We start from the raw sequence: 25,468 nt of genomic DNA on the forward strand, positions 1-25,468 counted from the left end.
TTAGAAGCATTCAGTAAGACTACATATAGCAAGTCACAAGTATCTTTAATGCTAATACCAATCTATCTAAAAACGCAGAATTAAAGTAGTAATTAGAAACCCAGGAGAAGGTAGAGAGGAAAAGCATCTGTGTTCTGAAGCTCTAGGATTTGAGGCAAAGAAGCTGAGTACTGGCTGCTTTACCCTTTTGAGTTAGAATTACTTGCCAGCAATACATGTATAACTATTATTGACCACAGAGACTTTGATGTAGCAAATTACTTTTACACCAACATAAAGTCCTTGCCTATTTTATTTGAAAATTCAGTGACAGAGATCATAGCTACTGCAATGTTTTGACCAGGTTGCTTTCAGTTCATATTTGTTATCATTACTACTATTGTTAATGATAACCACCTTCAGTTGCACTTAAACAATCAAATTTAGATACTGTAGAAATCCAACTACTTTTGACAAGAACTATAGTGAAGGAGGAAACCAATTTACAAGTTAAAGAGCATTATTTTTTTCTAGAAGATTTAACCCGTAAAATGACAATATGGCAAGCTCCTCTTTTATATATTGGTGCTAAGACATACCATGTGCAAATCAGCCTTACTGAATCATACTGTGCACAACTTACAAAGGCAACAGCTTTAAAAACAGGTGACAATCAGTCACAGGTGATCTGCCCTGTCATGATGGAAACGTCTAGGGCTGAGAAATCTCTCAACCACATTTTTGTAATATTTTAGGTGAAGCACTGGAAATTTTTTTTCAGTACTGTAGGTGCATACTATTTTTTTTTCCCTATTGAAAATGCTACTATAAAGACTCTAGGATGTTCTGGGAACTCAATGTGCCAGAAAAGAAATCAAGATCCAATGGCACAGGACTAAACCAAATGACTCATAACTATCATTATGTTTTTCAGCAAATATTTAGTAACAAAGTTACATTTAATACTGCTTTTATGCCTATAGAGATTTAAAATGAAAATATGCGAGGCTAGATATTAACTGGTCATTAGACGGAACAAGGTGAGGAAAAGGGTGTTACCAGTAACAATTTCTTTCCTATATCTGAATTTCCATAGAATGTAATTACCAACATATTTCCCCTCATGATTTCAATTTCTCACTATCAAAGGGCAGATGAGTATTTTACATTAAATTTTCAGAGTAAGAGAATGTAAGAGCTAAGGAGTATGAATTCTATATAAAAGAGAGTAATGTGACTACATGAATAAGGGAGTACAGGTCTGCTAAAACCATAAGTATAGGTTTCTCTACACACTTGTTAATTAACTTATTCAATATCACTGCAATAGATTGTCATCCCCCATTTGCTCTGTATCAGAACGCCATTAATTGTTGTAAGCTAATAACCTTTAAGAGTCTCCTCTATCTCAGAATCCTGTCAATGCAGAGACAGTGTTTCACACAGACTCATTCCAACTTCCTGACTTTCTAATTCAGCCCAGTTGTCCTCAATGCACATAATTCTCTCTCATCCCTAGTGACAGGTAAAGGAAAAAAATGTTTAATTTGCACAGTACACTAGTGCACTTTCATCCACCATGTACATGATTTCATTTTGCTTCTCACCAATGTATCAGACAAGTGTTTAGTAAGACATGTTTAGTAAGTGTATAACACCAAACACCCAGCAGCACAGAATGCAGAAACATCCTTTCCAGGAACTCAAAAAGGGAAACTGGAAAGTTTGTAAATTTCCCTGGGAGCTAAGTAGAATGTCCAAAGGGGTAGTCTGCCAAACGTAACAGTCATGCCTCAAACAATGCCATCCCCAATCCTAAGCAAACCAACAAAAAGACTCCATTCTTGCAGGCAAACAATAATACTGATTGCATTCCTTCTTCCAAGCAATGCCCCTCTAGTGAACAAGAAGTGCGTTACCAAGACGAACCATTAGGGTACAATCTACCTAATCCAGGGAAAGAAGCACAAACATCTCATCACAGGTACCTGAACAGGGAATATGGGCTAGAAAGCTTCCCAGCTTCTCAACCCCAAAACTTCAATTTCTACCAGTGGTGACCCACAATCTACACGTAAGGCAATACTCTCAGGCACAATAAGTGACATCTTACTCCCTTAACCAGGGAACGCATCCCACCGCAACCAAGTCCTCCACCTCTCCTAAAGACCCAGCACGAAAATACCAGCCATCATTGACAGAGCCTTCCAAGTCCGACAAGGTCCTGACTAGGGATAATTCTAAACCCAGACAAAAAGGCTTCCTGTCCACCCAACACCCACTCTTCCTCAACCACAAGCTTACTCCGTACACGAGTCGACCTGGGATCACCGCGGAAGGGTCAGTAGGGGACGGTCCCGACCCTAGGTCACCGCAACAAGAGGGTTGAGACCCAGGATGGCAGAATCCCCACCCCTAGAAATGACACTAAAGACCCACGCAAGAGGAAAGCCCAGGACCTAGATGACGCGGAGCAACACGTCCCTGTGCCCGGAGTCAGCACGGTGCTTCTCCCGTCCTCCCAGAATCTCACGCGACCGCCCGCCCCGCGTCGCCCCCGGGGAGGGCGCCGGCGCCCCCTGCCAGCTGGGCGAAGGATACTGTCGCGGCTCCAGAACGCGGCGGCGCCCGGGCGGGAGGGGCCCGCCACGTCCGCCATCTTGAAACAACCGCCACTCGGGGCGTCGTGCCGGGGCCGCCACGCCCCGGCCCCCAGGCTCTGTCCCCATTGGCCGCACGGCGCAGAGGCCCGCCCCCGCTTGCGCGGCCGGCTGCGGCGGGGCGAGAGGGTCCGGGCGGGGACGCGGCGGGATCTGGGAGGTGTGGCTTGGGGCAGAGGCTCAGGCCGCGGGAACGAGCGTCCGACCGAGCTGCTGCTGCCGGACCAGCCCGGGCACCACATCTCCACCCCGCCGTGCTCTCAGGCACGGAGAACTACAGCTCCCGGCATGCCGTGAACCCGACGGCCGAGGCGCTGAGGCGGGGCCCAGCCCTCCGCCCGTCCGCCCGGCCTTCCACAAGGGCCGCCGCGGCGCGCGGAACGGGGACGCGAGCCATGGAGGAGACGCCGCCCCCGCTAGTGAGTAGCAGCAAGCCGCACCTGGAGAAGCTGACCCTGGGCATCACCCGCATCCTAGGTGAGTTGGGGCGGGGATCCGGGGCGTGGGAGTGGAAGGAAAGGGGATGGAGAGGTGCAGGCTGGCGCTGTCGCATGGACACTGGACCCCGTATACGAGTGGGCATCGCTGCTATGGTTGAGGAGGAAAGAAGGGGAGCAGGGTGCGAGGCTAGACCCGGGGAAGGATTACTGAGAGCATCCGTTCGGGGGCCCGAAGGTTCCCCACGCCCACCCACTGCACCCCCACCCTGGGGTTAGGAAGGACCAGTGGAGACATGTAAAGGGCCTGCAGATGGGAAGTAGGGGCTCTTATTTTCAGCCAAGGCAGTGTCCTTGAAACCCAAGCCCTTTTCGGGTAGCTAAGTTAGCTGGGGCCGACCAACCTCCCGGGGCAACCACTACCATGCACCTGCGCAAGCACCTGAAGTCAGCTCGCACCTCACAACACCATGACTTAATTTTTATTTTATCCAACATGTTTTTCGCAACCACCACCGTATTCTGCACTGAGGCTACAAAAATGAAACAGAGTTTAACGGAAAAAAAAAAAAAAAAAAGCACCCTAAGTCTCTTAGCAGCATGGAAAGAGAGGTCAGTCAGTAGTCAGTCATTGCTCAGAGGTAGCACAGAAAAGATGACTGGCCTTTCTTTCTGGGAAGTAAAGGAACGTGACCCAGAGGAAATGATGCTAGATTTTCAAAGGTAAATAAGAGTTAAGTAGAAAACCAAGAAGGAGAAAAGCTGTCTAGGAAGACTGAAAAGCATACTTTAATGCCTTCCCATCACAGTGGTAACAAAATCCACATTTATCTACCATGACCCACAAGACCTTCCTTGATCTGCTCTCATCTTTCTGTTTTCACTGTTTTGGCCACAGTGGCCATTTTGCTATTAAGTAACCAAAAACACAGTAAATGCATTCCTGCTTCAAGTTGATACAAGAAAGAGTAGGAAATACTCTGGAGTTAGTAGGTATAGGTAAGAACTTTCTCAAAGAAACCCCAGCAGCACAGCAACTAAAAGATAGCATCGATAAATGGGACCTCATAAAACTAAAAAGCTTCTGTTCATCAAAAGAAATGGTCTCTAAACTGAAGAGAACACTCACAAAGTGGGAGAAGATATTTGCCAACTATACATCAGACAAAGGACTGATAAGCAGAATATATAGGGAACTTAAAAAACTAAATTCTCCCAAAACTAATGAACCAGTAAAGAAATGGGCACGTGAACTAAACAGAACTTTCTCAAAAGAAGAAATTCAAATGGCCAGAAAAACACATGAAAAAATGCTCACCATCTCTAGCAATAAAGGAAATGCAAATTAAAACCACGCTAAGATTCCACCTCACCCCTGTTAGAATAGCCATCATCAGCAACACCACCAACAACAGGTGTTGGCGAGGATGCGGGGAAAAAGGAACCCTCTTACACTGTTGGTGGGAACGTAGACTAGTACAACCACTCTGGAAAACAATTTGGAGGCTACTTAAAAAACTAGACATGGATCTACCATTTGATCCAGTAATACCACTCTTGGGGATATACCCAAAAGACTGTGACACAGGTTACTCCAGAGGCACCTGCACACCCATGTTTATTGCGGCACTATTCACAATAGCCAAGTTATGGAAACAGCCAAGATGCCCCAGCACTGACGAATGGATTAAGAAAATATGGTATCTATACACAATGAAATTCTATGCAGCCATGAAGAAGAACAAAATGTTATCATTCGCTGGTAAATGGATGGAATTGGAGAACATCATTCTGAGTGAGGTTAGCCTGGCTCAAAAAACCAAAAATCGTATGTTCTCCCTCATATGTGGACATTAGATCAAGGGCAAACACAACAAGGGGATTGGACTTTGAGCACATGATAAAAGCGAGAGCACACAAGGGAGGGGTGAGGATAGGTAAGACACCTAAAAAACTAGCTAGCATTTGTTGCCCTTAACGCAGAGAAACTAAAGCAGATACCTTAAAGCAACTGAGGCCAATAGGAAAAGGGGAACAGTTACTAGAGAAAAGGTTAGATCAAAAAGAATTAACCTAGAAGGTAACACCCACGCACAGGAAATCAATGTGAGTCAATGCCCTGTATAGTTATCCTTATCTCAACCAGCAAAACCCCTTGTTCCTTCCTATTATTGCTTATACTCTTTCTACAACAAAATTAGAAATAAGGGCAAAATAGTTTCTGCTGGGTATTGGAGGGGGGGAGAGGGAAGGGGCGGGATTGGTGGTAAGGGAGGGGGTGGGGGCAGGGGGGAGAAATGAACCAAGCCTTGTACGCACATATGAATAATAAAAGAAAAATGAAAAAAAAAACCCAACCAAAAAAAAAAATGAAATTAAGACAAGTTGCATTCACAATAGTATCTAAAGGAATGAAATAAAAATTAGATAACAGAAGTTCATGACTTGTGCATTGTAAACAACAAAGGACTTGAAAGATACTAAAGAGGACTAAAGTAAATGAGAAGTCATCCCATGTGTATGGATGGAAGAGTTAATATTGTTAAAATACAATACTATCCAAATTGTTTTTCAAATCAACTGTCTACAATTAAGTCTAAACTCAAACCAATCTAATCCTAAAATTAATATAAATGCAAGTTCCAGAATAGCCAAAACATTTTGGAAAAGAAGGTAAACATTCCTTTCACTCAGACTTCCCGATTTCAAAATTCACTACGTTTGGAATTATAAAAAAGTTCAGGGGATTAATAGTGGTGATGGTTGCACAGCAATGTAAATATGTAATGTCACTCACCTGTCCATTTACAAATAGCTAGAATAATGAATTTTATATGTATTTTAGTATAATTTATTTGAAAGCTACAATAGTTTAGAGGGGTACTGGCATAAAATATAGATTATTAGAATATGATTGAGATTCCAAAAATTATCACATTTAAGGGCCATTGATTTTTTTATAAGGATGTCAAAACAACTCAGTGGGGAGAAAAAATATCAACAGATGGTCCTGTTACAACTGGATATCCACATCTAAAAGAATGAAATTGGACCCTCCTTCAAATCATGTGTAAAATTTGACTACAAATTGATCTTAGACCTGAATGTAAGAGCTATAAAACTTTTAGAAGAAAACAGGCCTTATGTTAGTTTTTAAGTGACCTTCAATTAAGCAATACATTCCAGAGTTCATCAAAATTAAAAATGTGCATTTATAAATACCATCAAGAAAGTGACAGACACCCATAAAATGGAGAATATTTATAAATCATATATATGAAAAGGAACTCTACATAGGATATTCTTCCAACTCAACAATAAATGATAAATAATCCAATTTAAAAGGATATCAGTTGACATTTCTTCAAAGAAGACTTACAAGTGGCACATAAGTAGATGTAAAGATAGTAATTATAAGTCATTAAGGAAAAAGACCAAAACCACAATGAGATACCACTCACATTCACCAGAATGGGCATAATTATAAAGACACTCATAATAAATGTTCGTTAGGATGTGGAGAAACTGAAACCCTTAATGATTGATGGTAGGAATGTAAAATAGCACAGCAACTTTGGAAAAAGTTTGACCTTTCCTCTAAATATTAAACAGTTTTATCATATGACCAGCAATTCCACTGGAGAAAAATAAAAACATTTACACACAAACACTTTTACATAATTATTCTGAGCAGCATTTTTCATAAGTCAAAAGTGGATCTTTGGGATATACCCAAAAGACTGTGACACGGGTTACTCCAGAGGCAACTGCACACCCATGTTTATTGCAGCACTATTCACAATAGCCAAGTTATGGAAACAGCCAAGATGCCCCACTACTAATGAATGCATCAAGAAAATGTGGTATCTATACACAATGGAATTTTATGCAGCCATGAAGAAGAACGAAATGTTATCATTCGCTGGTAAATGGATGGAATTGGAGAATATCATTCTGAGAGAGGTTAGCCTGGCCCAAAAGACCAAAAATTGTATGTTCTCCCTCATATGCGGACATTAGATCAAGGGCAAACACAACAAGAGGATTGGACTTTGAGCACATGATAAAGCGAGAGCACACAAGGGAGGTCTGAGGATAGGTAAGACAACTAAAAAACTAGATAACATTTGTTGCCCTCAATGCAGAGAAACTAAAGCAGATACTTAAAGCAAATGAGGCCAATAGGAGAAGGGGTCCAGGAACTAGAGAAAAGTTTAGATCAAGAAAAATTAACCTAGAATGAAATCAATGCGAGTCAACTCCCTGTATAGCTGTCCTTATCTCAACTAGCAAAAACCCTTGGTCTTTCCTATTATTGCTTATACTCTCTCTTCAACAAAATTAGAGATATGGGCAAAATAGTTTCTGCTGGGTATCGAGGAGTAGGGGGGAGAGGGAGGAAGTGGGGGAAGGGGGAGAAATGACCCAAACATTGTATCACATATGAATAAAAAAAAGTGGAATCAACTGAAATATCCAACAGAAAAGGATGACTAAATGAGATTTGAAGCATGAAAAAGATAGGTTACAATTTTGCTTACTTGAAGATAGGTAGGACCACATGGCAAGAAGGAATGGAAAATAGCCCTAATCAACATCAAATAAGAAAATGAAGACTTCAGGTCTACAACCACAAGGAATTGAATTCTGTCAAAAACAGGAATGAGCTTCAAGATAATTCCAGACTCCAAATGAGAACACAGCTGGCACCTGAGCAACCAGTGCAGCTGGTGTAAGGACACATCATTGATTTCAGCCTCAGCAGACTTCTGAGCTACAGAACTGTGACCTAAAAAAGGTGTTGCTTAAATCTGCAAATCTGTGGTAATTACTCAACAATAGGAATCTAATACATTTCCCCCATATGTTTTAAACAAAAGAGCAAAGGATACATATCTCAAAAAGAAAAAAAATTAGAGTCAAGACAAAACAAGTCTGTCACTAACGATAAATATAAATGGGTGTACATCACCTGATAATTAGAGAAAGACTTAAATCTGACTCAAAAACTTTTTCTGATTCTAAAAGCAAACTAATTTATGCTAAAATAAGTTCTACTCATGCTTGTGGAATCCCACAACCACACACTGTTCAGTAATTCACTAGAAAGATGGGACTCAGAGACAGTCATACTCCAGTAATAACTTACTACATTAATCAACAAGAAGAAGAGACATCAGGGATAATAGAGGAATCCATGCACAGGCTTCTGACTTTGTTTCCTCCTGAGAGTGGTCACACAGAAGAGATGCCTTCCTGAAGCAGTGAAATGCATCAATATGTGTGTGGTATTACTGCCCAATGAAGCCAGCTTAAGACCCAAATTCCAGGTTTGCTGTGGTCTGGTCACATAGCAAAGTAATCAGCCATAGTTACCAAAATTTCAGACTCGGGAAGATAGCATGTGTTTAGTGCTACATGCGGGCTCAGTGTGGAAAACATTGCATATGCCAGCACTACAACCTGGCCACTCTAATGATACTGTTAACCTCAAGTTACACACTGTGCAGTCTACACACTCCCTACTTCCATCCTCTAAATAACCCACTTTCAGACTGTGGTGCAAGTTCACCCTTAACCAATTCTTTAGTTCATAGTATTTTCTTCAGTATTCACTTTGAATATTCTTATCTGGCCACAAAGATAGGCACATTATCTTCCCTGACTCTTAAAGGCCTATAATGTCATATCTCCATCATTCTCCTTTATCCCCCCTCTTCCATTCTTAGTTTCAGGTCTCATTTTTCCATTCTTATACATGATTACATAATATTTCTACCATATTCACCCTCCTAAACCCTTTCCTTAGATCTTCCCCCCTCTCACTGGTACCAAACCCCAGACAAGACCTGTTTTACCATCCTGTTCTCCATTTTTGAGGAGACACTTTTGTTTAAGACAGCTATGCAGGGAGTTTCATTATGGCATTTCCATGTATTATGTCCTAAATTGGTTCATCCCCTCCATTTTTCTCGTTTCTACTTTAGTCAACAGCATATTTAAAAATTCTATATTCAGTCTTGCGTAGAGCATGCATCAACCATGTTCACCTTCTTTACCTTGTTTCTCCTGTTAGTGCTCTCCCTTAGTGTAACCTATTTTTTGTTCTTTTCCTTTGTTGTTTAGGTGTCTGTTCATTGTTCATTGGGATTTTTGTCTTGATATTATACCTGTATTGTGTGTAATTAAGTCAGGGAATCCCCCTCCCGCCCCCATTATACTTCCTTGGCCTTCTGTCTGTATCCTGTGTTGTTTTATAGTTTTCAGCATGTTTCCTGTATCTTGTTCCTACACAAATGTGATGTAATTCACAATTATTCCCTATCTTTCTTTCCTCCTTTTCCTTTTCCCTTGGTAGTCTCTACCAGTCCCACTTTTGGATACATGTTCTGTATATATTTCTATGTGTATGTAATGTTGCTTGATTTTGTATTGGGCCTGTTTGCCACATGTGAGAAAAAATATGCAGCCTTTGGCTTTCTGAACCTGGCTAACCTCACTTAATATGATGTTCTCCAGTTTCATCCATTTACCTAGAAAGACAAAATTTTATTCTTTATGACTGAATAAAATTCCATTGTATGTAAATACCTCATTTTTAAACCATCAGTTGTGAGGCTTCTTGACTATTTCCATAGCTTGGCTATTGTGAATAACGTTGCAATAAACATGAGTATGCAAGTGTCTTTATCATAACCTTACTTATATTCTGTAGGGTATATCCCTAGGAATGGTATTACTGGATCATATGGTAGCCGTATTTGTAGGTTTTTGAGGTGCCTCCATACTGTTTTCTATAGTGGTTGTGAGGCAGGTAAGACTTAAGAAAAGTTTGGTACTCTTAGAACATATATGACTTAATACTGTATTTCAGGTTGAACATTCTTCTCTTTCTCTGAGCCTTCTTTTCAATTGCAGATGTGTATAGGTTATCCCCACCTAGCACAGGGACCACCCAGCCCCCTCCCACTCATTGGTGTTAGGAATCACCAGGTTCTTCTCTTCTCATAGGTTAACTTAAGTTTTAAAGTACCTGAAAAGAGAAATATGCTGCTTCCAGCTTCCATCTTGTCCCACCATGCTCTTTTTTCATTCCCCTCCCTAACTTTTAATAAAACTCCATTACACCTACGTGTGCTGCCATGGATTCTTCCATGTGGGACACAGAGAATTTGGAAATGTTCCAATCAGAGACTGAATCATTGTGGTTAACAGTTATACTAATTTACATTCCCACCAACAGTATATGAGGGCTCCTTTTTCCCCACATCCTTGCCAACATTTGTTGTTTGTATCCTTGATGACAGCCATTCTAACTAGAATCTTAATGCTGTTTTGATTTACATTTCCCTGATAGCCAGGGATGTTGAGTATTTCTTCATGTGTTTTTTTGTTTTGTTTTGTTTTGTTTTGCCATTTTGACATTTTCCTTTGAAAATGTTCTGTTCAGTTCATTTGCCCATTTTTTCATTGGGTGATTGTTTTTTGAGTGGTTTACTTTTTGAAGTCCCTGTATATTCTGATTATTAATCCCTTGTCATATGTATAGCTGGCAAAGATTTTCTCCCATTCTGTGCACTGCCTCTTCAATCTTGACTATTTCTTTTGTTCTGCAGAAGCTTTTTAGTTTTACATAGCTCCATTTGTCAATCCTGTCTTTTAGTTGCTGAGCCACAGAGTTCTACTTAGGAAGTTATTGCCTGTATCTAGAAGTTCCACTGTATTTCCTACTCTTTTCTGCATTAGCTTAAAATTTTTAGGTTTTATGTTACAGTCCTTGATCCACTTTGAGTTGATATTTGTGCAGGGCAAAAGAGATGGATTTAGTTTTAGTTTTCTGCATGCAGATACCCAGCAACATTTGCTGAAGAGACTGTCTTTTCTCTATCGTATATTTTGGTTGCCTTTGTATAAAGTCCAGTGGACGTAACTGTATGGATTCATATCTGGGTCTTCTGTTCTGTTCCATTGGTCTTCACGTCTGTTTTTGTGCAAGTACCATGTATTGCTATGGCTCTGTAGTGTAGTTTGAAGTCTATCTCCAGTGTTGGCTATTCATGTTGTTTTGTGCTTCTTTATAAACTGTAGGATTGATCTTTTTCACTCTCTGTGAGAAATGTCATTAAAATTTCGATGGGGATTGCATTGAACATGTAGATTGCTTTTGGTAATGTAGCCATTTTCTAAATATTGATTGTGTTGGCCACAATTCTTAAGTCATATAAACAACATCTTCCTCCAACCTGTGCATATTCGTCTTTCTTGGCAAGTCACCTTTTCTGAGCCCACAATTCCAAACTTTTTGTCAAGGTTCTTAGTTGCAGGCCATAGAAAACACTAGCTGAATTAGGGCTAGAGATACATTTTAGCTGGTTAAGGCAGGCATTAGCCTGCAAAATACAAGGGAGAGTTGAATAAAATATACCTAAAGCAGAATCTATGGTAGGAACCTTACTGCAAAAAAGAGGTACAAAGTAGAAAGTACCTGCAACTGAGGAAATAAAATTACCACTGCTGTTTCTGCTGCATGCCATCTACAATGGCGTATGCCATGAGCTCAAAACACCTCTGAAATTACGGCTTGTGAGAAGACACAATTAGTTCTCCTAGTTCTGTGGATTGACTGAGTTTAGTTAGGATACTTCTCACTGTGGGTCTCTCAAGTGTTTGCAGTTAAGTTCAGCTGGTACTAGAGTTATTTGATGACTTCTGTACTTATGTGTCTAGCCCCCTCAGTGTTTCTCAGTGTGGTATCTCTCTCGAGCATCGTATCTTGGATTTACTATGTGAAAAGAAAGGAAAAGGTAGTCCTCTTAAAGTTAAGTCCCAAACTGGCACAGCATGTCTTCACCATATTTTATTGGTCAAAGCAGTTCCGTGTCCACACCAAATTCAAGGAGATAAAGAAATAGACTTCACCTCTCTTTTTTTTTGAAGCTGTTTTCTGCTCATTTTCTTTCTCTTTTTATTATATTATTGTTGTACTGGAGGTACACATCACCTCCTCCATCATTTTCCTTTTACCTCCCCCCCTCCATTCCTGGAATAGTTTCAGCAGGTCTCATTTTTCCATTTTCATACATGAATGCATAAAATTTCCACTATATTCAGCTTCCTTCACCCTTTCCTTATATCTTCCCCTCTCCCACTGGTACCAATCCACAGATAGGACCTGTTTTCCCTTCCTCTTCTCTGTTTTTTAAAGAAGGTATTTTTTAGACTTTACTACTCAATGAAGAAATGGTATGGGCCTTCAGAGAAAAGTTGGTAACATTCAACTTTGTGTAAGCTCTACCACAGACAGTTTAAACAGTGTATGTGTCATCATACAACTTTAGGCCCAGGACTTCCCTGACGGTATAGTCAGAGGACATCACTATGCAACTCCCTCTGAAGGGATAGATGCCATCTTTTATCCCATCCTATCAGGAACAGCAAAGACTCACCCAGACCTAAAGCTGGAAGCTCACAGTGTCTTTCCACAGTAGCACCATGCTTTCAGTGTCTTAAAAAGAACATCGAACACAAGGCATATAATGTGTAATTATATTTTTCACTTTTTCAAAGCACTGTCATTTCTGTTTCCATCCCAAGGGAGATAGTATTCTGTCTTACTGAAGACAAAGAAAAGTGAAAACTCATCTCACTTCATATAAGTGCATAAAGAAAGAGCAGAACAGGATCCAAAATTGTTAATCCCAACATTGGGCTATTGCTGCATCCCAAGATTTGAGTTTTGTGACAACTTGGAGATAACTTTATGATGCATAGAAAAGGTATTTGCATAATTATAGAATCAGTGACTCACATAAAATTAGAAGTCTGCAGTAATCCTAAAGATGTTAAAAATTCACTTCAGTAAACTTGTTTATAGCATGCCTAGGTCTCATAGTAAAAAAAACTGATATAAATATGCAGCTCAAAATAGAATATAATTAATTACAAATATTTAGTACCAACTAAATTACATGAGATGGGATGGAGTATGAACTGGGGTAATCTGAAATGGTTTCATGGAGATGGTAAAACCTGAGTATGGCCTTAAGAAAAGAGAAGGACTTGGATATATTTGTATATGTATATCAGGAGAGGGGTATGGCATAGTTGGGAGTACAGATTTGGTTTGGGAGAGGCTGGAGAGATGGAAGTAATTAGGAAACTGACACTACTGGAGTGAAGATTTGAACTGTGGAAGAAGATAAAATAAAACAAATATATAATAGGGCCCCTATCTTCCAGGCCTAAGGGAAAACTGAACAAGATTGGATAGGAAAAAAGCCTCAATATGGCAAGATCCTCTAGGGGTGTGCTGAGGATAGATCAGAGAGGAAGAGATTCTTGTGGCTGTGAGCTCATCAAGGCTTATAGTGACCATGGTGTACCAAAGAGTGATGAGAGTGAGAATAACTATGCAATATCACAAAGAGAATAACTTAATAGGCTTTGCATTAGTTTGCTAGGGCTGCTGTGAAAGCACCACTCAATGGGTGGGAAATAACAACAGAACTTTATTCTCTCACAGTTCTGGAGGCCCAAAGTCTGAAATCACAAGTGTCAGCAGGGCCATGCTCATTCTGAAACCTGTAAGGGAATGATCTTGCTTTTATATCTTTCTGCTAGTTTGTTGGCAATATTTGTCAAAAATATTTTGGCCTTATAGATGCATCATTCCCATTCTCCATTTTCACATGGCCATATTCCTTCCAACTCTACACATACTGTACATGGTATTCTTTTCATAAGGACACAAATCATGTTGGACTAGGAGTTTTACCAGCTCCAGTATGACATCATCTAAACTATTTATATCTACAATAACCCTATTTTTGAAGTACTGGGGTTAGGACTTCCACATATCTTTTTGGGAGAAGGACGGAATTCAAGCCTTAATAGCCTTCATGACACATTTTATGTCTTAGACAAAGAACTTCAAAATCTTGGGTCTAGGTGACCATGGGCAAGTGAAGAAGATGGGAAGATGTAAAATCTAAAATCTCTTATATTCCCTGGCAGCTCCACAAAGAGAAGGAAACCAGATTTGGAGACCTTTTCCCATTTAGGAATTTGGAGATGGGACTTACTTTGTTCTCAATATATTTTTCCATAATGTTAGCCTAGCTTCTAATCCTGACCTAATAGAGTAGGCGTATTATGTTCAGGAGGAGTTTTATGTAAAAGAAAGCAAGATTTATGTCTTACAAAAGTTAACATGATACTATTCCTTATTTCTTTTCATCATATCATAAGTTAAGTGTTAAATCTCTAGTAATGTAGAATCTCCATACTTTGTTCAACAAGATACATGCAGAGTGTAGAGTATGTTCTGTTAGTGGTTTTCTACCAAGTATGTTATATCATTCTAGGTAATAGAAATAAGTGGCCTTTGAGGGATGAGCCAGTTTTCTGCTTTCGTTGTGGGGGATATAAGTGCTCATCAGAAGGATTAGGTAGTCCTGGGGCAGTCATCAGCAGTTAACCAGCCACCCTGCAGTGTAGAAATGTGCTAGAGTGGACCAATTGCAGCTCTATAGACTCTTTTTTTTTCTCCAGAATCTTCACCAGGTGTAACAGAAGTGACCATCACAGAAAAACCACCTGCTGAACGTCATATGATTTCTTCATGGGAACAAGTAAGTGTTACCATGTGGAGTACTTATCTCCCAACACAGAAAGGTCAACTTAAATGTCCCTAAGAAGGAAGGATCAAGTCAGGAAACCTATTCCTGTGTCAGGCTACAGCTGCCTTCCATTCTATGCCATTTTCCCAACATGAAGTATCTCCTTTGCCCCTGATAATCTAATGAAAGCAATGGATATTTGAAGCTGTATATGACAAAACTAAAAGTCCAGCAAGCAGCAAGGAAAAGAAAAGATGCATATTAGTAAGCATCATGCTGAGCAGAGCATGGTTAAGTGTTGAGATAGCTACTAATCCATACAGATCCACAGCCAGTGCTTCCCAGTTTTCCTCTGATCTATAACTCATTTATTCAATAAATCTGTTAAGCTCCTAAAGTGGTCCAGGCATTGTACTTGCGATTGAGCCCTGGGGATTCAATGGTAATTTTTTAAAAAGGCACCGTTCTTAACTCCTGGTCTCACTGTCTAAGACATAGTACAGATTGTTAGAAGCATAATTACAAATGGGACTGAGTACTGAGAAAGAGAGCTAAAGAGAATTGTCCTGGGATCTGACCTAGTCTAGAGGTTGATAAAAGGTTTTCCCGAAGAAGCTTTGAGGACTGGTTAATCAGGCAGATGGGATCTGGGAACAAGGTGTTCTCAGTCTGTGTGAAGGCTTTGAGATGGGAAGGATGACATTGTTCCAAGATTATAAGAAGGAACACTTGAGAGAAGGGAGCAAGGGAAAGGTCAAGAAGGACCAGGACATGCAGGGCTCCATAGATCAGGAGTTTGTTCTTTATCTTAGGAGCTGTGGCTGTAGAGTGGCAAATGTGTTTGACCCCGGGTGATTGCCAAGAAATCACCCTATCATTTAATAAGCAACGTAACATGTATTATATGTTATTTCATAGTAAATAAGTAAATGAATAATAACCCTATAAGGTGTATATTGGTTTTTGTGACAGTACTAGGGTTTGAACTTAGGACTTTGTGCTTCTGAGGCTGGTGTTTTACTGCTTAAGCTGCACCTCCAACCCTTTTGCTCTGGTCACTTTAGAGACAGGGTCTCACTTTTTTTTTTTGTCTTTTTTGCCCAGGCTGGCTTGGGCTTTCTCGCTGTTGCTGGAATGACAGGAACGAACTACCACAGCCAGGTTTTTTTGTGTGTGGAAGTCTTCTCAGCTTTCCATGTAGCTTGGGATGACAGACACATGCCGCCTTACCCAGCTATTGGTTGAGATGGGTCTCATCAACTTTTTGCCCATTTGGGCCTCAAACCTCAGTCCTCCCAGTCTCACCCTCCCAAGTAGCTAGGATTGCAAGCATGAGCCATCAACACTTGGCTAACATATTGATATCTTTATTTCATAGATGAAGAAACTGAAGCTCCAAGAAGTTTAAGAATTTGTTTTGTGTCACACACAGTTGCCAAATGGCAGAGTCTGAATTTAAACTCAGAATTGCCTGCCTCTAAACATGCCTTTTGTGCTGTGCATGATGGAAGACAGTGCTGTGGAAGTCATGCTCTCAGCAGCCGGGTAGCCTGTGTCTGTGCTCAGGCCTGCCAGTATGACTCCCTTCACAGTGCTGAGCCAGCAGAAGCTTCTGGCAGCTCAGAAAGTGGTAGCTGAGGTTTTGCTCCATGACTTCAGCTCAGTAGTACCTCAACTTTTCTCATGGCCTCTTTCTGCCTGCCCCCACCTCCTTTTAGAATCACATAATAGGAAAAGGGAATTTCAGAGTTGAGTTCTTTTTCTAATTGTATTTTTAATTTACAAATAATTGTGCATGTAAATGGGGTTCAATGTGCTATTTCTACATATATATACTTTGTGGAATGATAATCAGGCTAATTAGCATATCCATCACCTCAGCTATTTCTTCGTGATGAGAGCATTTGAAATTCTCTCTCAGCTATTTTGAAATCCACATCCATTATTTTTAATTGTAGTCACCATGTTGTGTAATAGAACACAAGAACCTGTTCCTCTAACCAAATTGCCCAGTGTCTCCCCTTTCTCCCACCCACATCACCCTCCTCAGCCTCTAGTAACTGTCATCCTATTCTACTTCCACAAGTTTGACATTTTTAGAGTTTGTATGTAAGTAAGATCATATGGTATTTTTCTGTGCCTGGCTTACTTCACTTTATTATTGAAATGACTATATCATCCAAACCAATTTACAGATTCAGTGTAATCCCTATCAAAATTCCCATGTCATTCTTCACAGCAACAGAAAAAGTAACCCTAAGACTCACATGAAACCATAAAAGACCCTGAATAGCTAAAGCAGTCTTGACTAAAAAGAAGAAAACTGGAGTTGGATGTGGTGGCTTCTACAAACCTATAATCCCAGCTACTGAGGAGGCGAAGATCAGGAGGATTGTGCTTTGGGGCCAGTCAGGGCAAAAAGTCAGCAAGACCCCATCTCAACAGATAAGCTGGGCTTGGTAGTATATTACTAATCCCAGCTATGCAGGAAGTATAGATAGGAGGATTGGAATCTGATGCCCATCTAGGTAAAAAGCACAAACTCTAAAGCAAAAAGCGGTGGGCTATGACTCAAGTGTTAGAGCACTTGTCTAGCAAATGCAAGGCCCTGAGTTCAAACTCCAGTACTGCCAAAAAAAACTGGAGACATCACACTATGAGATTTCAAAATATATTATGAAGCTATAGTATCCAAAACAGCACAGCACAGTATTAACATAAAAACAGACACGTTGACCAGCATTGTACTTTTGTAGGCAGATCCCGTCTTTTCCTAGTGCTGTTGTGGCTTTGCCTTGTTGATATTGTTAGAAGTATTGAAAGAAAGACTTACCTAGTGAAGTAATTTCTGAGGTGCATTTTTCCTCATGTCTTGTGCATATATCCCCACAACTCTTTCAAGGAGACTTTACCACGTGTCTTGGTTTTACTTATTACACTGTAGCTTACTCGTTTAGAGAATGTCTGCCTTGGCTGGTTTCAGGGCTGGAGTCTGCATGGGATCTCCTTGGAATCTACTCTGCCTACTGGACAGTGCAACTAACTTGAGTTCCCTTCAGCTTAGAGTGACACTTGGGAGAATGCAGTTACAGAGCTGGGTGAGCAGCAATCAGAGGTTTGTTAAGGAGGAAGCATGAGAGAAAGAGATTTTTAACTTACAGAGTTAATAGAACATTCTCAGTGTGGGGATTTCTATGCAAGTACCAAAAATAATAAGATACATTGATTTGGAATTTTCTTTCCAGTTGTTTACGTGAAATATCTCACATCTGAGTACAAATATGCTGAGTCTAAAGTACAAACTGTTTTGTGATAAGTAATGTAAAAATGTTTTCACTTGAGCTTGGTATTTCTGGACTCTTTGAGAGGCCATTGGGGTGCTTAATAGCTTATGTACAAGCACAGAAGATAAAATTTGGGGTGTGTTCTTTTTTTAACACTCAGTTTTTATGTAATATTATTTTTCTGGTTATGCTAAACAAAATATGGTCACCATAAAATTTGGAAAACATGAAAAAGGATTAAATTTTGAAAAGTTCTCTAGGGTTTTACTACCTAGATATAACCACTGTTAGCATATTTTTGGTCTCTGTGTAGGTGTGCAATGAGTAGTGGTCTGCAGACTCCTTGAAGTGTATGTCAAATGTGTTAGGTATGTATGTTTTTTGGGGGAATAATTTCTTCAGGTTCTCCAAGGGGCTCATAATGCCTAAAAGCTTAATGGGATTTTGTTTAATTTTTCAATTAAAAGGGGCAATACTCTATATTCTATTATGTTACCTACTTTTGTCTTTTTGAGCAATAGACAACTAGTTTTGAACTGGTCTGATTCTCATCCCACTTCTTCACACAAAGATTTATTGAAGAGCATGTTTCCACAGAAGCAAGCAGGTAGGGCCATCTCTTGTGCCTGCTTCTGGAAGTGTCTGTACCAGAGAGCAGGTGGGTGTACTTCTCTAGGGAAATGACCCTAGAAGCCTGTCTCCTTGGAGACACACCAACTAGTCTCCATGTGGCAAACCTAGTGTCTACAGCTGAAATAGCCACTTAAGCCCCCCATGAAAAGGCCTGTGCCTCTAACAGGCAGTAGTGTATACCAACTGAATCATTAAACAAAAATATACACCCCAAATTCTATCTTCTGTGTTTGTACATTAGCTATCAGTCACCCCATAAGTTTTCCAAAAGCCCAGGCATGCCAAGCTCATGCCCTGTCTGAAACTCACTGAGATATAACAAGGTTTTAGAAGCATTGTGATGTGAGGGAAACAGCTTGGATTTCAGGTCTTATGCCAATTCTGGGCCCTCAGTAAGTAATGTTAGCTCCCTGGATCTCATGTTTCTCTGTAGAGTAGGTGGCTTGAAATCAGTGGTACTGAAATGATTCATCCAGCTGTAATCTAGTATTTTGTGATGCTGTGATGCAAATCTACGAAGAAAGGTTGAAAATTAAAAACTCAGTGGCGAGAATACCTACTGCATTGTCATAAGATTAGAGGAAAAAGTGATGACCTCTTTCCATTTTAATATATTTCACCCTTTTTTGTTCTTTAAAAAGCAGTTTCAGTCTGCTTGGTTTTGCATGGTTGTCTGATTCACATTCACTGTGCCTGCTGCCTGCCTTTTGTAGTGATGGTAGTTAGTGAGACCGAATGTCTAAACTGAGCTTGTCATCTTTCAGGCACAATGAAAGCATCTGCCTCCTAATTCTCACAGCATGCTGGTGCCAGTGCTATTATTATTAAGCATTTCAGTGACATTTCATTGTTGCATAGTGCTTTATAATTCTTAATTGGTTAGACTCTCCAATCCCCAGATAAAAATTTAGTGTACTAATGGGGAAACTGGCGTACAGAGCCCAAATGATTTGGCCGAATGTACCTTTTCTTTTCAGCTTTCTTTTTCTACAGTCATCAGAGAGGATTCTGAACCTTCCTAGAGATTGTCTTTAGCACGTTCCTGCTGTGAATTTATTGTAAGCATTTGCCATGACCCTAATGACCCCCTCACCTCATGCTTTTACTCTGCTGGATAGCTCCTCTGTGTTCTTTGCTGGTTCGTCTGTCTTTCTGGTGCTTCACTTCTTCCCTCTAGGGTCAGCTTCCCTCTAAGAGCTTCCCCAGCTCCTCAACATTTAAATGAAGTAAAACATAAACTTTCAACATGTATCTCCTCAGCTACTCAGCCATTTACTCCATCGCAGGTACAGCTCGTAGAAAATTTGTCTAAATCAAGTCAGGAAATATTTTCTTTATAGGACCAAATAATAAATAGTTTGGGCTCTGCGGACTCTATAACCTGTTACAAAAATGCATTTCTGCCATAGTAGCACTGAAAGCAGCCGTGCATGACTGGTCAAATAAATCTTTTTTTTACTAAAACAGGTGACAGAGTAGAGATAGCCAGCGGACTATAGTTTTCTGACCCCTGGTCTAGATTATTGTCCCTTCCTTCACTTCCACTTATCCTTCCTTCTACAGCCTCCACAATCTCCTTCTACACCTTGTCTTTCTCCACCACCTTGGATGCTACTCTGTCAGAATTGCAGAGGATTTCTTCATTGCTACCGCTTTCTCTCATCTCACCTGATACTTCTCTGGAATCTCAAAGTGTTAACCACTCCCTTCTCAACTAACTCCTTTCTCCCTTGGATTCTTTTTCTTTTTCCTGCTTTTTTTTTTTTAAGTGTCTACATGTTTATATTTTTAATTGACAAATGTAATTGTATATATGTGGTATAGTATGACATTTCAATGCATATATAGAATGTGTAATGATTAGATCTGGTAGTTGGCATATGTGTTGCCTCAGACATTTATGTTTTTATATTGGGAGTAATTAAAATCCTCTTGATTGGCTATTTTGAAATAATTGTTGTCAATCATGGCTATCCTATTTTGTCATGGAACATTAAAAATTATTCCTCCCATCTAGCTGCACTTCTGTACCAGCTAACCATGCTCTCTCTATCTTCCCTCCCCCACATCCTTTCCTGGCTCTTATAACTAGTATTTTGTTCTGCACTTCGAGATAAACTTTTTAGCTTCCAAATATGATGAGAATATGGCCTATTTATCTTTCTGTGCCTAACTTACATTATTTACCATAATGTCCTCCAGTTCCATGTTGCTGCAAGTGTCAGAATTCCATTTTTTATGGCTGAATAGTATTTCTTCCTCCCTTCCCCCCTCTCCTTCCCTCCTCTTTCTCTCTCTCTCTCTCTCTCTCTCTCTCTCTCTCTCTCTCTCCCTCCCTCCCTCCCTCCCCCTGTCTCCCGCCCTCCCTTCCTCTTGCTCTTTCATCTCTCTCTTTCTCTCATCTCTCATCTCTCTCTGTTCATCTGTTGATGGAACCTAGGTTGATTCCATATATTGCTCTTGTGAATAGTGCTGCAGTAAACTTGAGTGCAGACATCCTTCAACATACTGATTTTGATTCCTATGGATATAGGAATAGTGGGAGATTGTAGTTCTACTTTAATTACTTAAGGAATCCCTACAGATCTCCACAATGGGTATACTAATTTACATTCCTACCAACAGTATATGAGAGTTCTCCTTTCTTTGCATCCTCGCTAGCATTTGCTATTTTTGAGTTCTTGAAATGTCATTCTGATGGGAGAAATAATATCTCTCTTGCAGTTTTCTGGTCATTAGTGATGTTGAGCATTTTTTAATATATTTGTTGAACACTTTTGAAAACTGTGTATTTAGATGATTCGCCCATTTTTAGTTGGAATATTTGTTTTTGTTTCATTTTTGCTATTGTTTGAGTTCTCATATGTATTCTGGAATTAATCCCTTATTGGATTTATAGTGTGAAAATATGTTCTTCCATTATGTATGCTGTCTCTTCACTGTTACTTCCTTTGTGATACTGAATCTATTTAGTTTGGTATAATCTCATTTGCCCATTTTTGCTTTTGTTGTCTGTGCTTTGGGGATCATATCCAAAAACTCTTTGCCCAGATAATCTCTGAAACCATTCCTCTTGGTTTCTTCTAATAGTTTCAGAATTTGGATTCTTGGATTTTAAGTTGTTAATCCATTTTGAATTGATTCTATATATGGCGAAAGGGGTCTAGATTCTTTCTTTTGGGTATAGATTTTCCTAGCACCATTTATTGATGACACTGTCCTTTCTCTAGTGTATGTTCTTGGCATCTTGGTCAAAAATTGTTTGGCTGCAAGTAGATATTTATTTCTGGGTACTCTTTGTGTCTCTTTGAGCCTTGTGTCTCTTTTTATGTCTGTGCCACATGCTGTTTGAGTTATTATAGTTTTGCAGTATGCTTTGAAACCAGGTATTGTAATGTCTTGAGCTTTATTTTCTTTGCTAAGGATTGCTTTGACTGTCCAGGGTCTTTTTGTAATTCCATACCCATTTTAGGAGGTTTTTTTCTATTTCTGTTTAGAATAACATTGATGGTTTGCATTGAATTTGTAGACCACTTTGGGTAATATGGACATTTTAACAATGTTGATTCTTCTAGTCTTTACATTTTTCATGTGACCTCTATAATTTTTTTCATTAATGTTTTATGTAATTGTCATTGTACAGATCATTCATTTCCTTGGTCAAATTTATTTTTTTATTGGTGTATATTAATTATGAAAAGTGAAGGGTTTATTTGTGTTATTTCCATACATGCATACAATGTACTTTGATCATTTTTTACCTCCTCTATCTTATTCCTTTTCTCATCAATATCCCCTCCCCCCCCCCTTTTTTAACTTTCTTACAGATTTTTATAAGGATTTCATTATGACCTTTTCATACATGCATATAATGTACTTTGATTATGTGCTTCTGGGCACTTTTTTTCCCCTCTCCTGCCTCCCACTGGTTCCTTCCCATATAATCCCCATTTATGTTCATGTCCTCCTTTTTTCTTTTTTTAAGATCTAGATTTGGCATAAAATGTATTCTTAAGTATTTTTGTAGCAGTTGTGATTGGGAATGCTTTCTTGATTTCTTTCTCAGCAATTTTATTATTTGTGAATAAAGAAGCTGATTTTTGTATGTTAAATTTGTATACTGCAACTTTATTGAACTCATATATCAATTCTAACCTTGGTTTTTTTGGGTGCCGTCAGTACGCTTATCTATATATGAAATCATGTCATCTGTAGACAGAAGTAATTTAACCACTTCTTTTCCTATTTGGATGCCATTATCTCCTTCTTTCACCTTGTTGGCTCTGGCTAAGACTTAAAGTAGTCTACTGAATAAGAGTGGTGACAGTGGGCATCCTTGTCTTGCTCTGATCTTAGAGGAAACAATTTAACCTTTTCTCCACTCAGTTTGAAGTATGCTCTGGATTTGTCATGTACAGCCTTTATTGTATTGAAGTACATTCTTTCTCTACCTAATTTTTTGAGGGTTTTTATCATGAAGGAATGTTGAATTTAATTACTGCTTTTTCTGTATCTGTCGAAATAATCTTAATTGCTTTTGTCCTGTTGATGTGATATGTTCATTGATTTGCATATATTGAAACATCTTTATACCCCTGGGATAAATAGTACTTGATCATAATCTTTTTGATTCTGTAGTATTTTGTTGATAATTTTTGCATATTTGTTCATCATAGATATTTATCTGTAGTTTTCTGTTGTATCTGGCTTTTTTCTTTCTTTTTGGCAGTACTGGGGTTTGAACTTGGGGCTTCACGCTTGCTTGGGAGGCACTCTACCACTTGAGTCATGCCTTCAGCTTGTCTGGTTTTAATATCAGGGTTATACAAGTCTTATAAAATGAGTTTGGAAAAGTTTCCTCCCTTTGATAGTTTGGAATAGTTTGAGAATTGTTGTTGGTTCATCTGTCAGTGTTAGGTAAAATTCTGCAGTGATGCTATCTGGTCCTGGGCTTTTCTTGGTTGGAAGACTTTATTGCTGATTCAGTCTCATTACTTGTTATTGGTCTGTTCAGGTTTTCTTTGTCCTCATGGTTCTGTTTTGATTGGTCATAAATCTCCTGTAAGCTTTCTAATTTGTTGGCATATAGTTGTGCATAGCAGTCCCTTATGATCCTTGTATTTCTATGCTATCAGCTGTAGGCCTCACACTCTCTTGGAGTGCTAGAATTGCCTGTAATTACCATGACACTCGCCTTAATATATTTTTTTAACCTCTGATTTTACTTATTTTAGTCTTATTTTCTTGGTTAAAGTTTTGTCATTTTATTTTCAAAAAACAACTTTTTTTCATTGATCTTTGGTGTTTTTAAATCTTTATTTCTACTTTGATCTTCTTTTTTTCTTACCTGCACACCCATGTTTATTGCAGCAATAACATAAACATGTTAACTATTTTTTTCTTGTTTTTCCAAAGTATTTTTATTCATTGTATTGGAGGGTTTTATTGGGACATTTCTGAATATGCTTAGAATATACATTGGTTAGGTTCACCTCCACCATCTCTACCTTATCCCTTCGCCCCCTACTTAAAACAATTGCAAAAGATTTCATTGTTCTATTTCATATATGTATACAAAATACCAACCATTTACCTCACCCCCCCAAAAAATACCCACTCACTCACAGGACCTATTTTATAGTTCATTTCTTTTCTTCTGGCAATTTGAAGTTCAGTTTATTCTTGCTTTTCTACTTCCTTGAGTTGAATTGTTAAGTTGCATATTTGAAATCTTTCTGGTTTTGTTTCTTTTTTAACGTAGGCACTTATAAATTTTCCTCTTAGTACTGCTTTTGCTGTATCCTATAGGTTTCATTATGGTTTTTCTCACTTCAAGAAATTTTTTAATTTCCCTTTTGATTTCTTAATAGACACATCGTTCATTCAAGTGAATGTTGTTCAACTTTCATGTATTCGTATAATATCTAAAGTTCCTCTTAGGGGAGTGGGGGGAAGGGTGGAGTAATGACCCAATCATTGTATGCACATATGAATAAAGGAAATTTAAATAAATAAATAAATAAATAAAGTTCCTCTTACTGACTTCTAGTTTTATTCCATTGTGTTCAAAAAAGATATATGCAATGATTTCATCTTCTTTGAATTTGTTGAGAATTGTTTGTGGTCTAATATATGGTCTGTCTTATAGAATGTTCCATGTATTAATGAGAAGACTGCATATTCTGCACCTGTTGGTTGAAGTAGTCTGTAAATGACCAATCTAAATTATATATAAATGACCATTCAATCTGAATTATATATAAATGACCATTCAATCTGAAGTACAGTTGAACTCTGATGTTTCTTTATTGACTTCTTGTGTGGATTATCTGTCCATTGATGAAATTAGAGTGTTGAATTCCCCAACTACTGTTATTTTAGAGTCTGTTCCTCTTTGTAGATTAAATATTTGCTTTAAATAATTTGGGTACCCTCCAGTATTGGATGCAAATATGTTTATAATTGTTATGTCTTCTTGTTGAGTGGACCCCTTTATCATTATACAGTGACTTTCTTTGTCTCTTTTTACAGTTTTTGAGTTAAAGTCTATTATATCTGATATAAAGATACCACTCCTGTTTACTTTTGGTTTTCTGTTGTATGATGTGGTAGTCACCTTTCCATTACTGTAACAAATACCTGAGATAAACCAATTTAAAAAGAGGAACGGTTGGGCCGGCGGAGTGGCTCAAGTTGTAAAAGCGCCTGTCTAGCAAGCGTTAGGCCCTGAGTTTAAACACCAGTGCTGCCAAAAACTAAAAAGAGGAAAGGTTTATTTTGACTCAGTTTGGGAGAGGGGTTTAATCCACAGTCTACTGACTCTTCGCTTTGGGCCTGTGGCAAGGTGGTATATCACA

At 39.1% G+C, this 25,468-nt stretch overlaps 2 protein-coding genes across 10 annotated transcripts in view; one reads left to right on the plus strand and one right to left on the minus strand.

Annotated features, from left to right (window-relative positions):
* The window catches only part of Kiaa1328 (KIAA1328 ortholog), a 291,633-nt gene extending 288,941 nt beyond the window's left edge, over positions 1-2,692 (minus strand). For 3 of the 6 annotated variants that reach the window (XR_012447056.1, XM_074069919.1, XM_074069918.1), the window contains exon 1: positions 2,581-2,692. Coding sequence is in view for 2 of the 6 variants with exons in the window: in XM_074069919.1 (XP_073926020.1) it covers positions 2,581-2,638 (58 nt within the window). In the remaining 4 variants the exon portion in view is untranslated. The other 3 variants (XM_074069920.1, XM_074069922.1, XM_074069923.1) reach the window with 3 other exon arrangements.
* Positions 2,693-2,771: 79 nt separating this feature from the next.
* Positions 2,772-25,468, plus strand: part of Tpgs2 (tubulin polyglutamylase complex subunit 2) — a 58,595-nt gene continuing 35,898 nt past the window's right edge. For 2 of the 4 annotated variants that reach the window (XM_020166324.2, XM_074069980.1), the window contains exons 1-2: positions 2,777-3,116; positions 14,627-14,706. In XM_020166324.2, the coding sequence (XP_020021913.1) occupies positions 3,035-3,116; positions 14,627-14,706 (162 nt within the window). In that variant the 5' untranslated portion in view covers positions 2,777-3,034. Of the gene's footprint in view, positions 3,117-14,626; positions 14,707-25,468 lie in introns of all 4 variants that reach the window. The other 2 variants (XM_074069979.1, XM_020166325.2) reach the window with 2 other exon arrangements.

This window comes from Castor canadensis, chromosome 4, assembly GCF_047511655.1.
Source record: "Castor canadensis chromosome 4, mCasCan1.hap1v2, whole genome shotgun sequence".
Classification (NCBI taxonomy): Eukaryota; Metazoa; Chordata; class Mammalia; order Rodentia; family Castoridae; genus Castor; species Castor canadensis.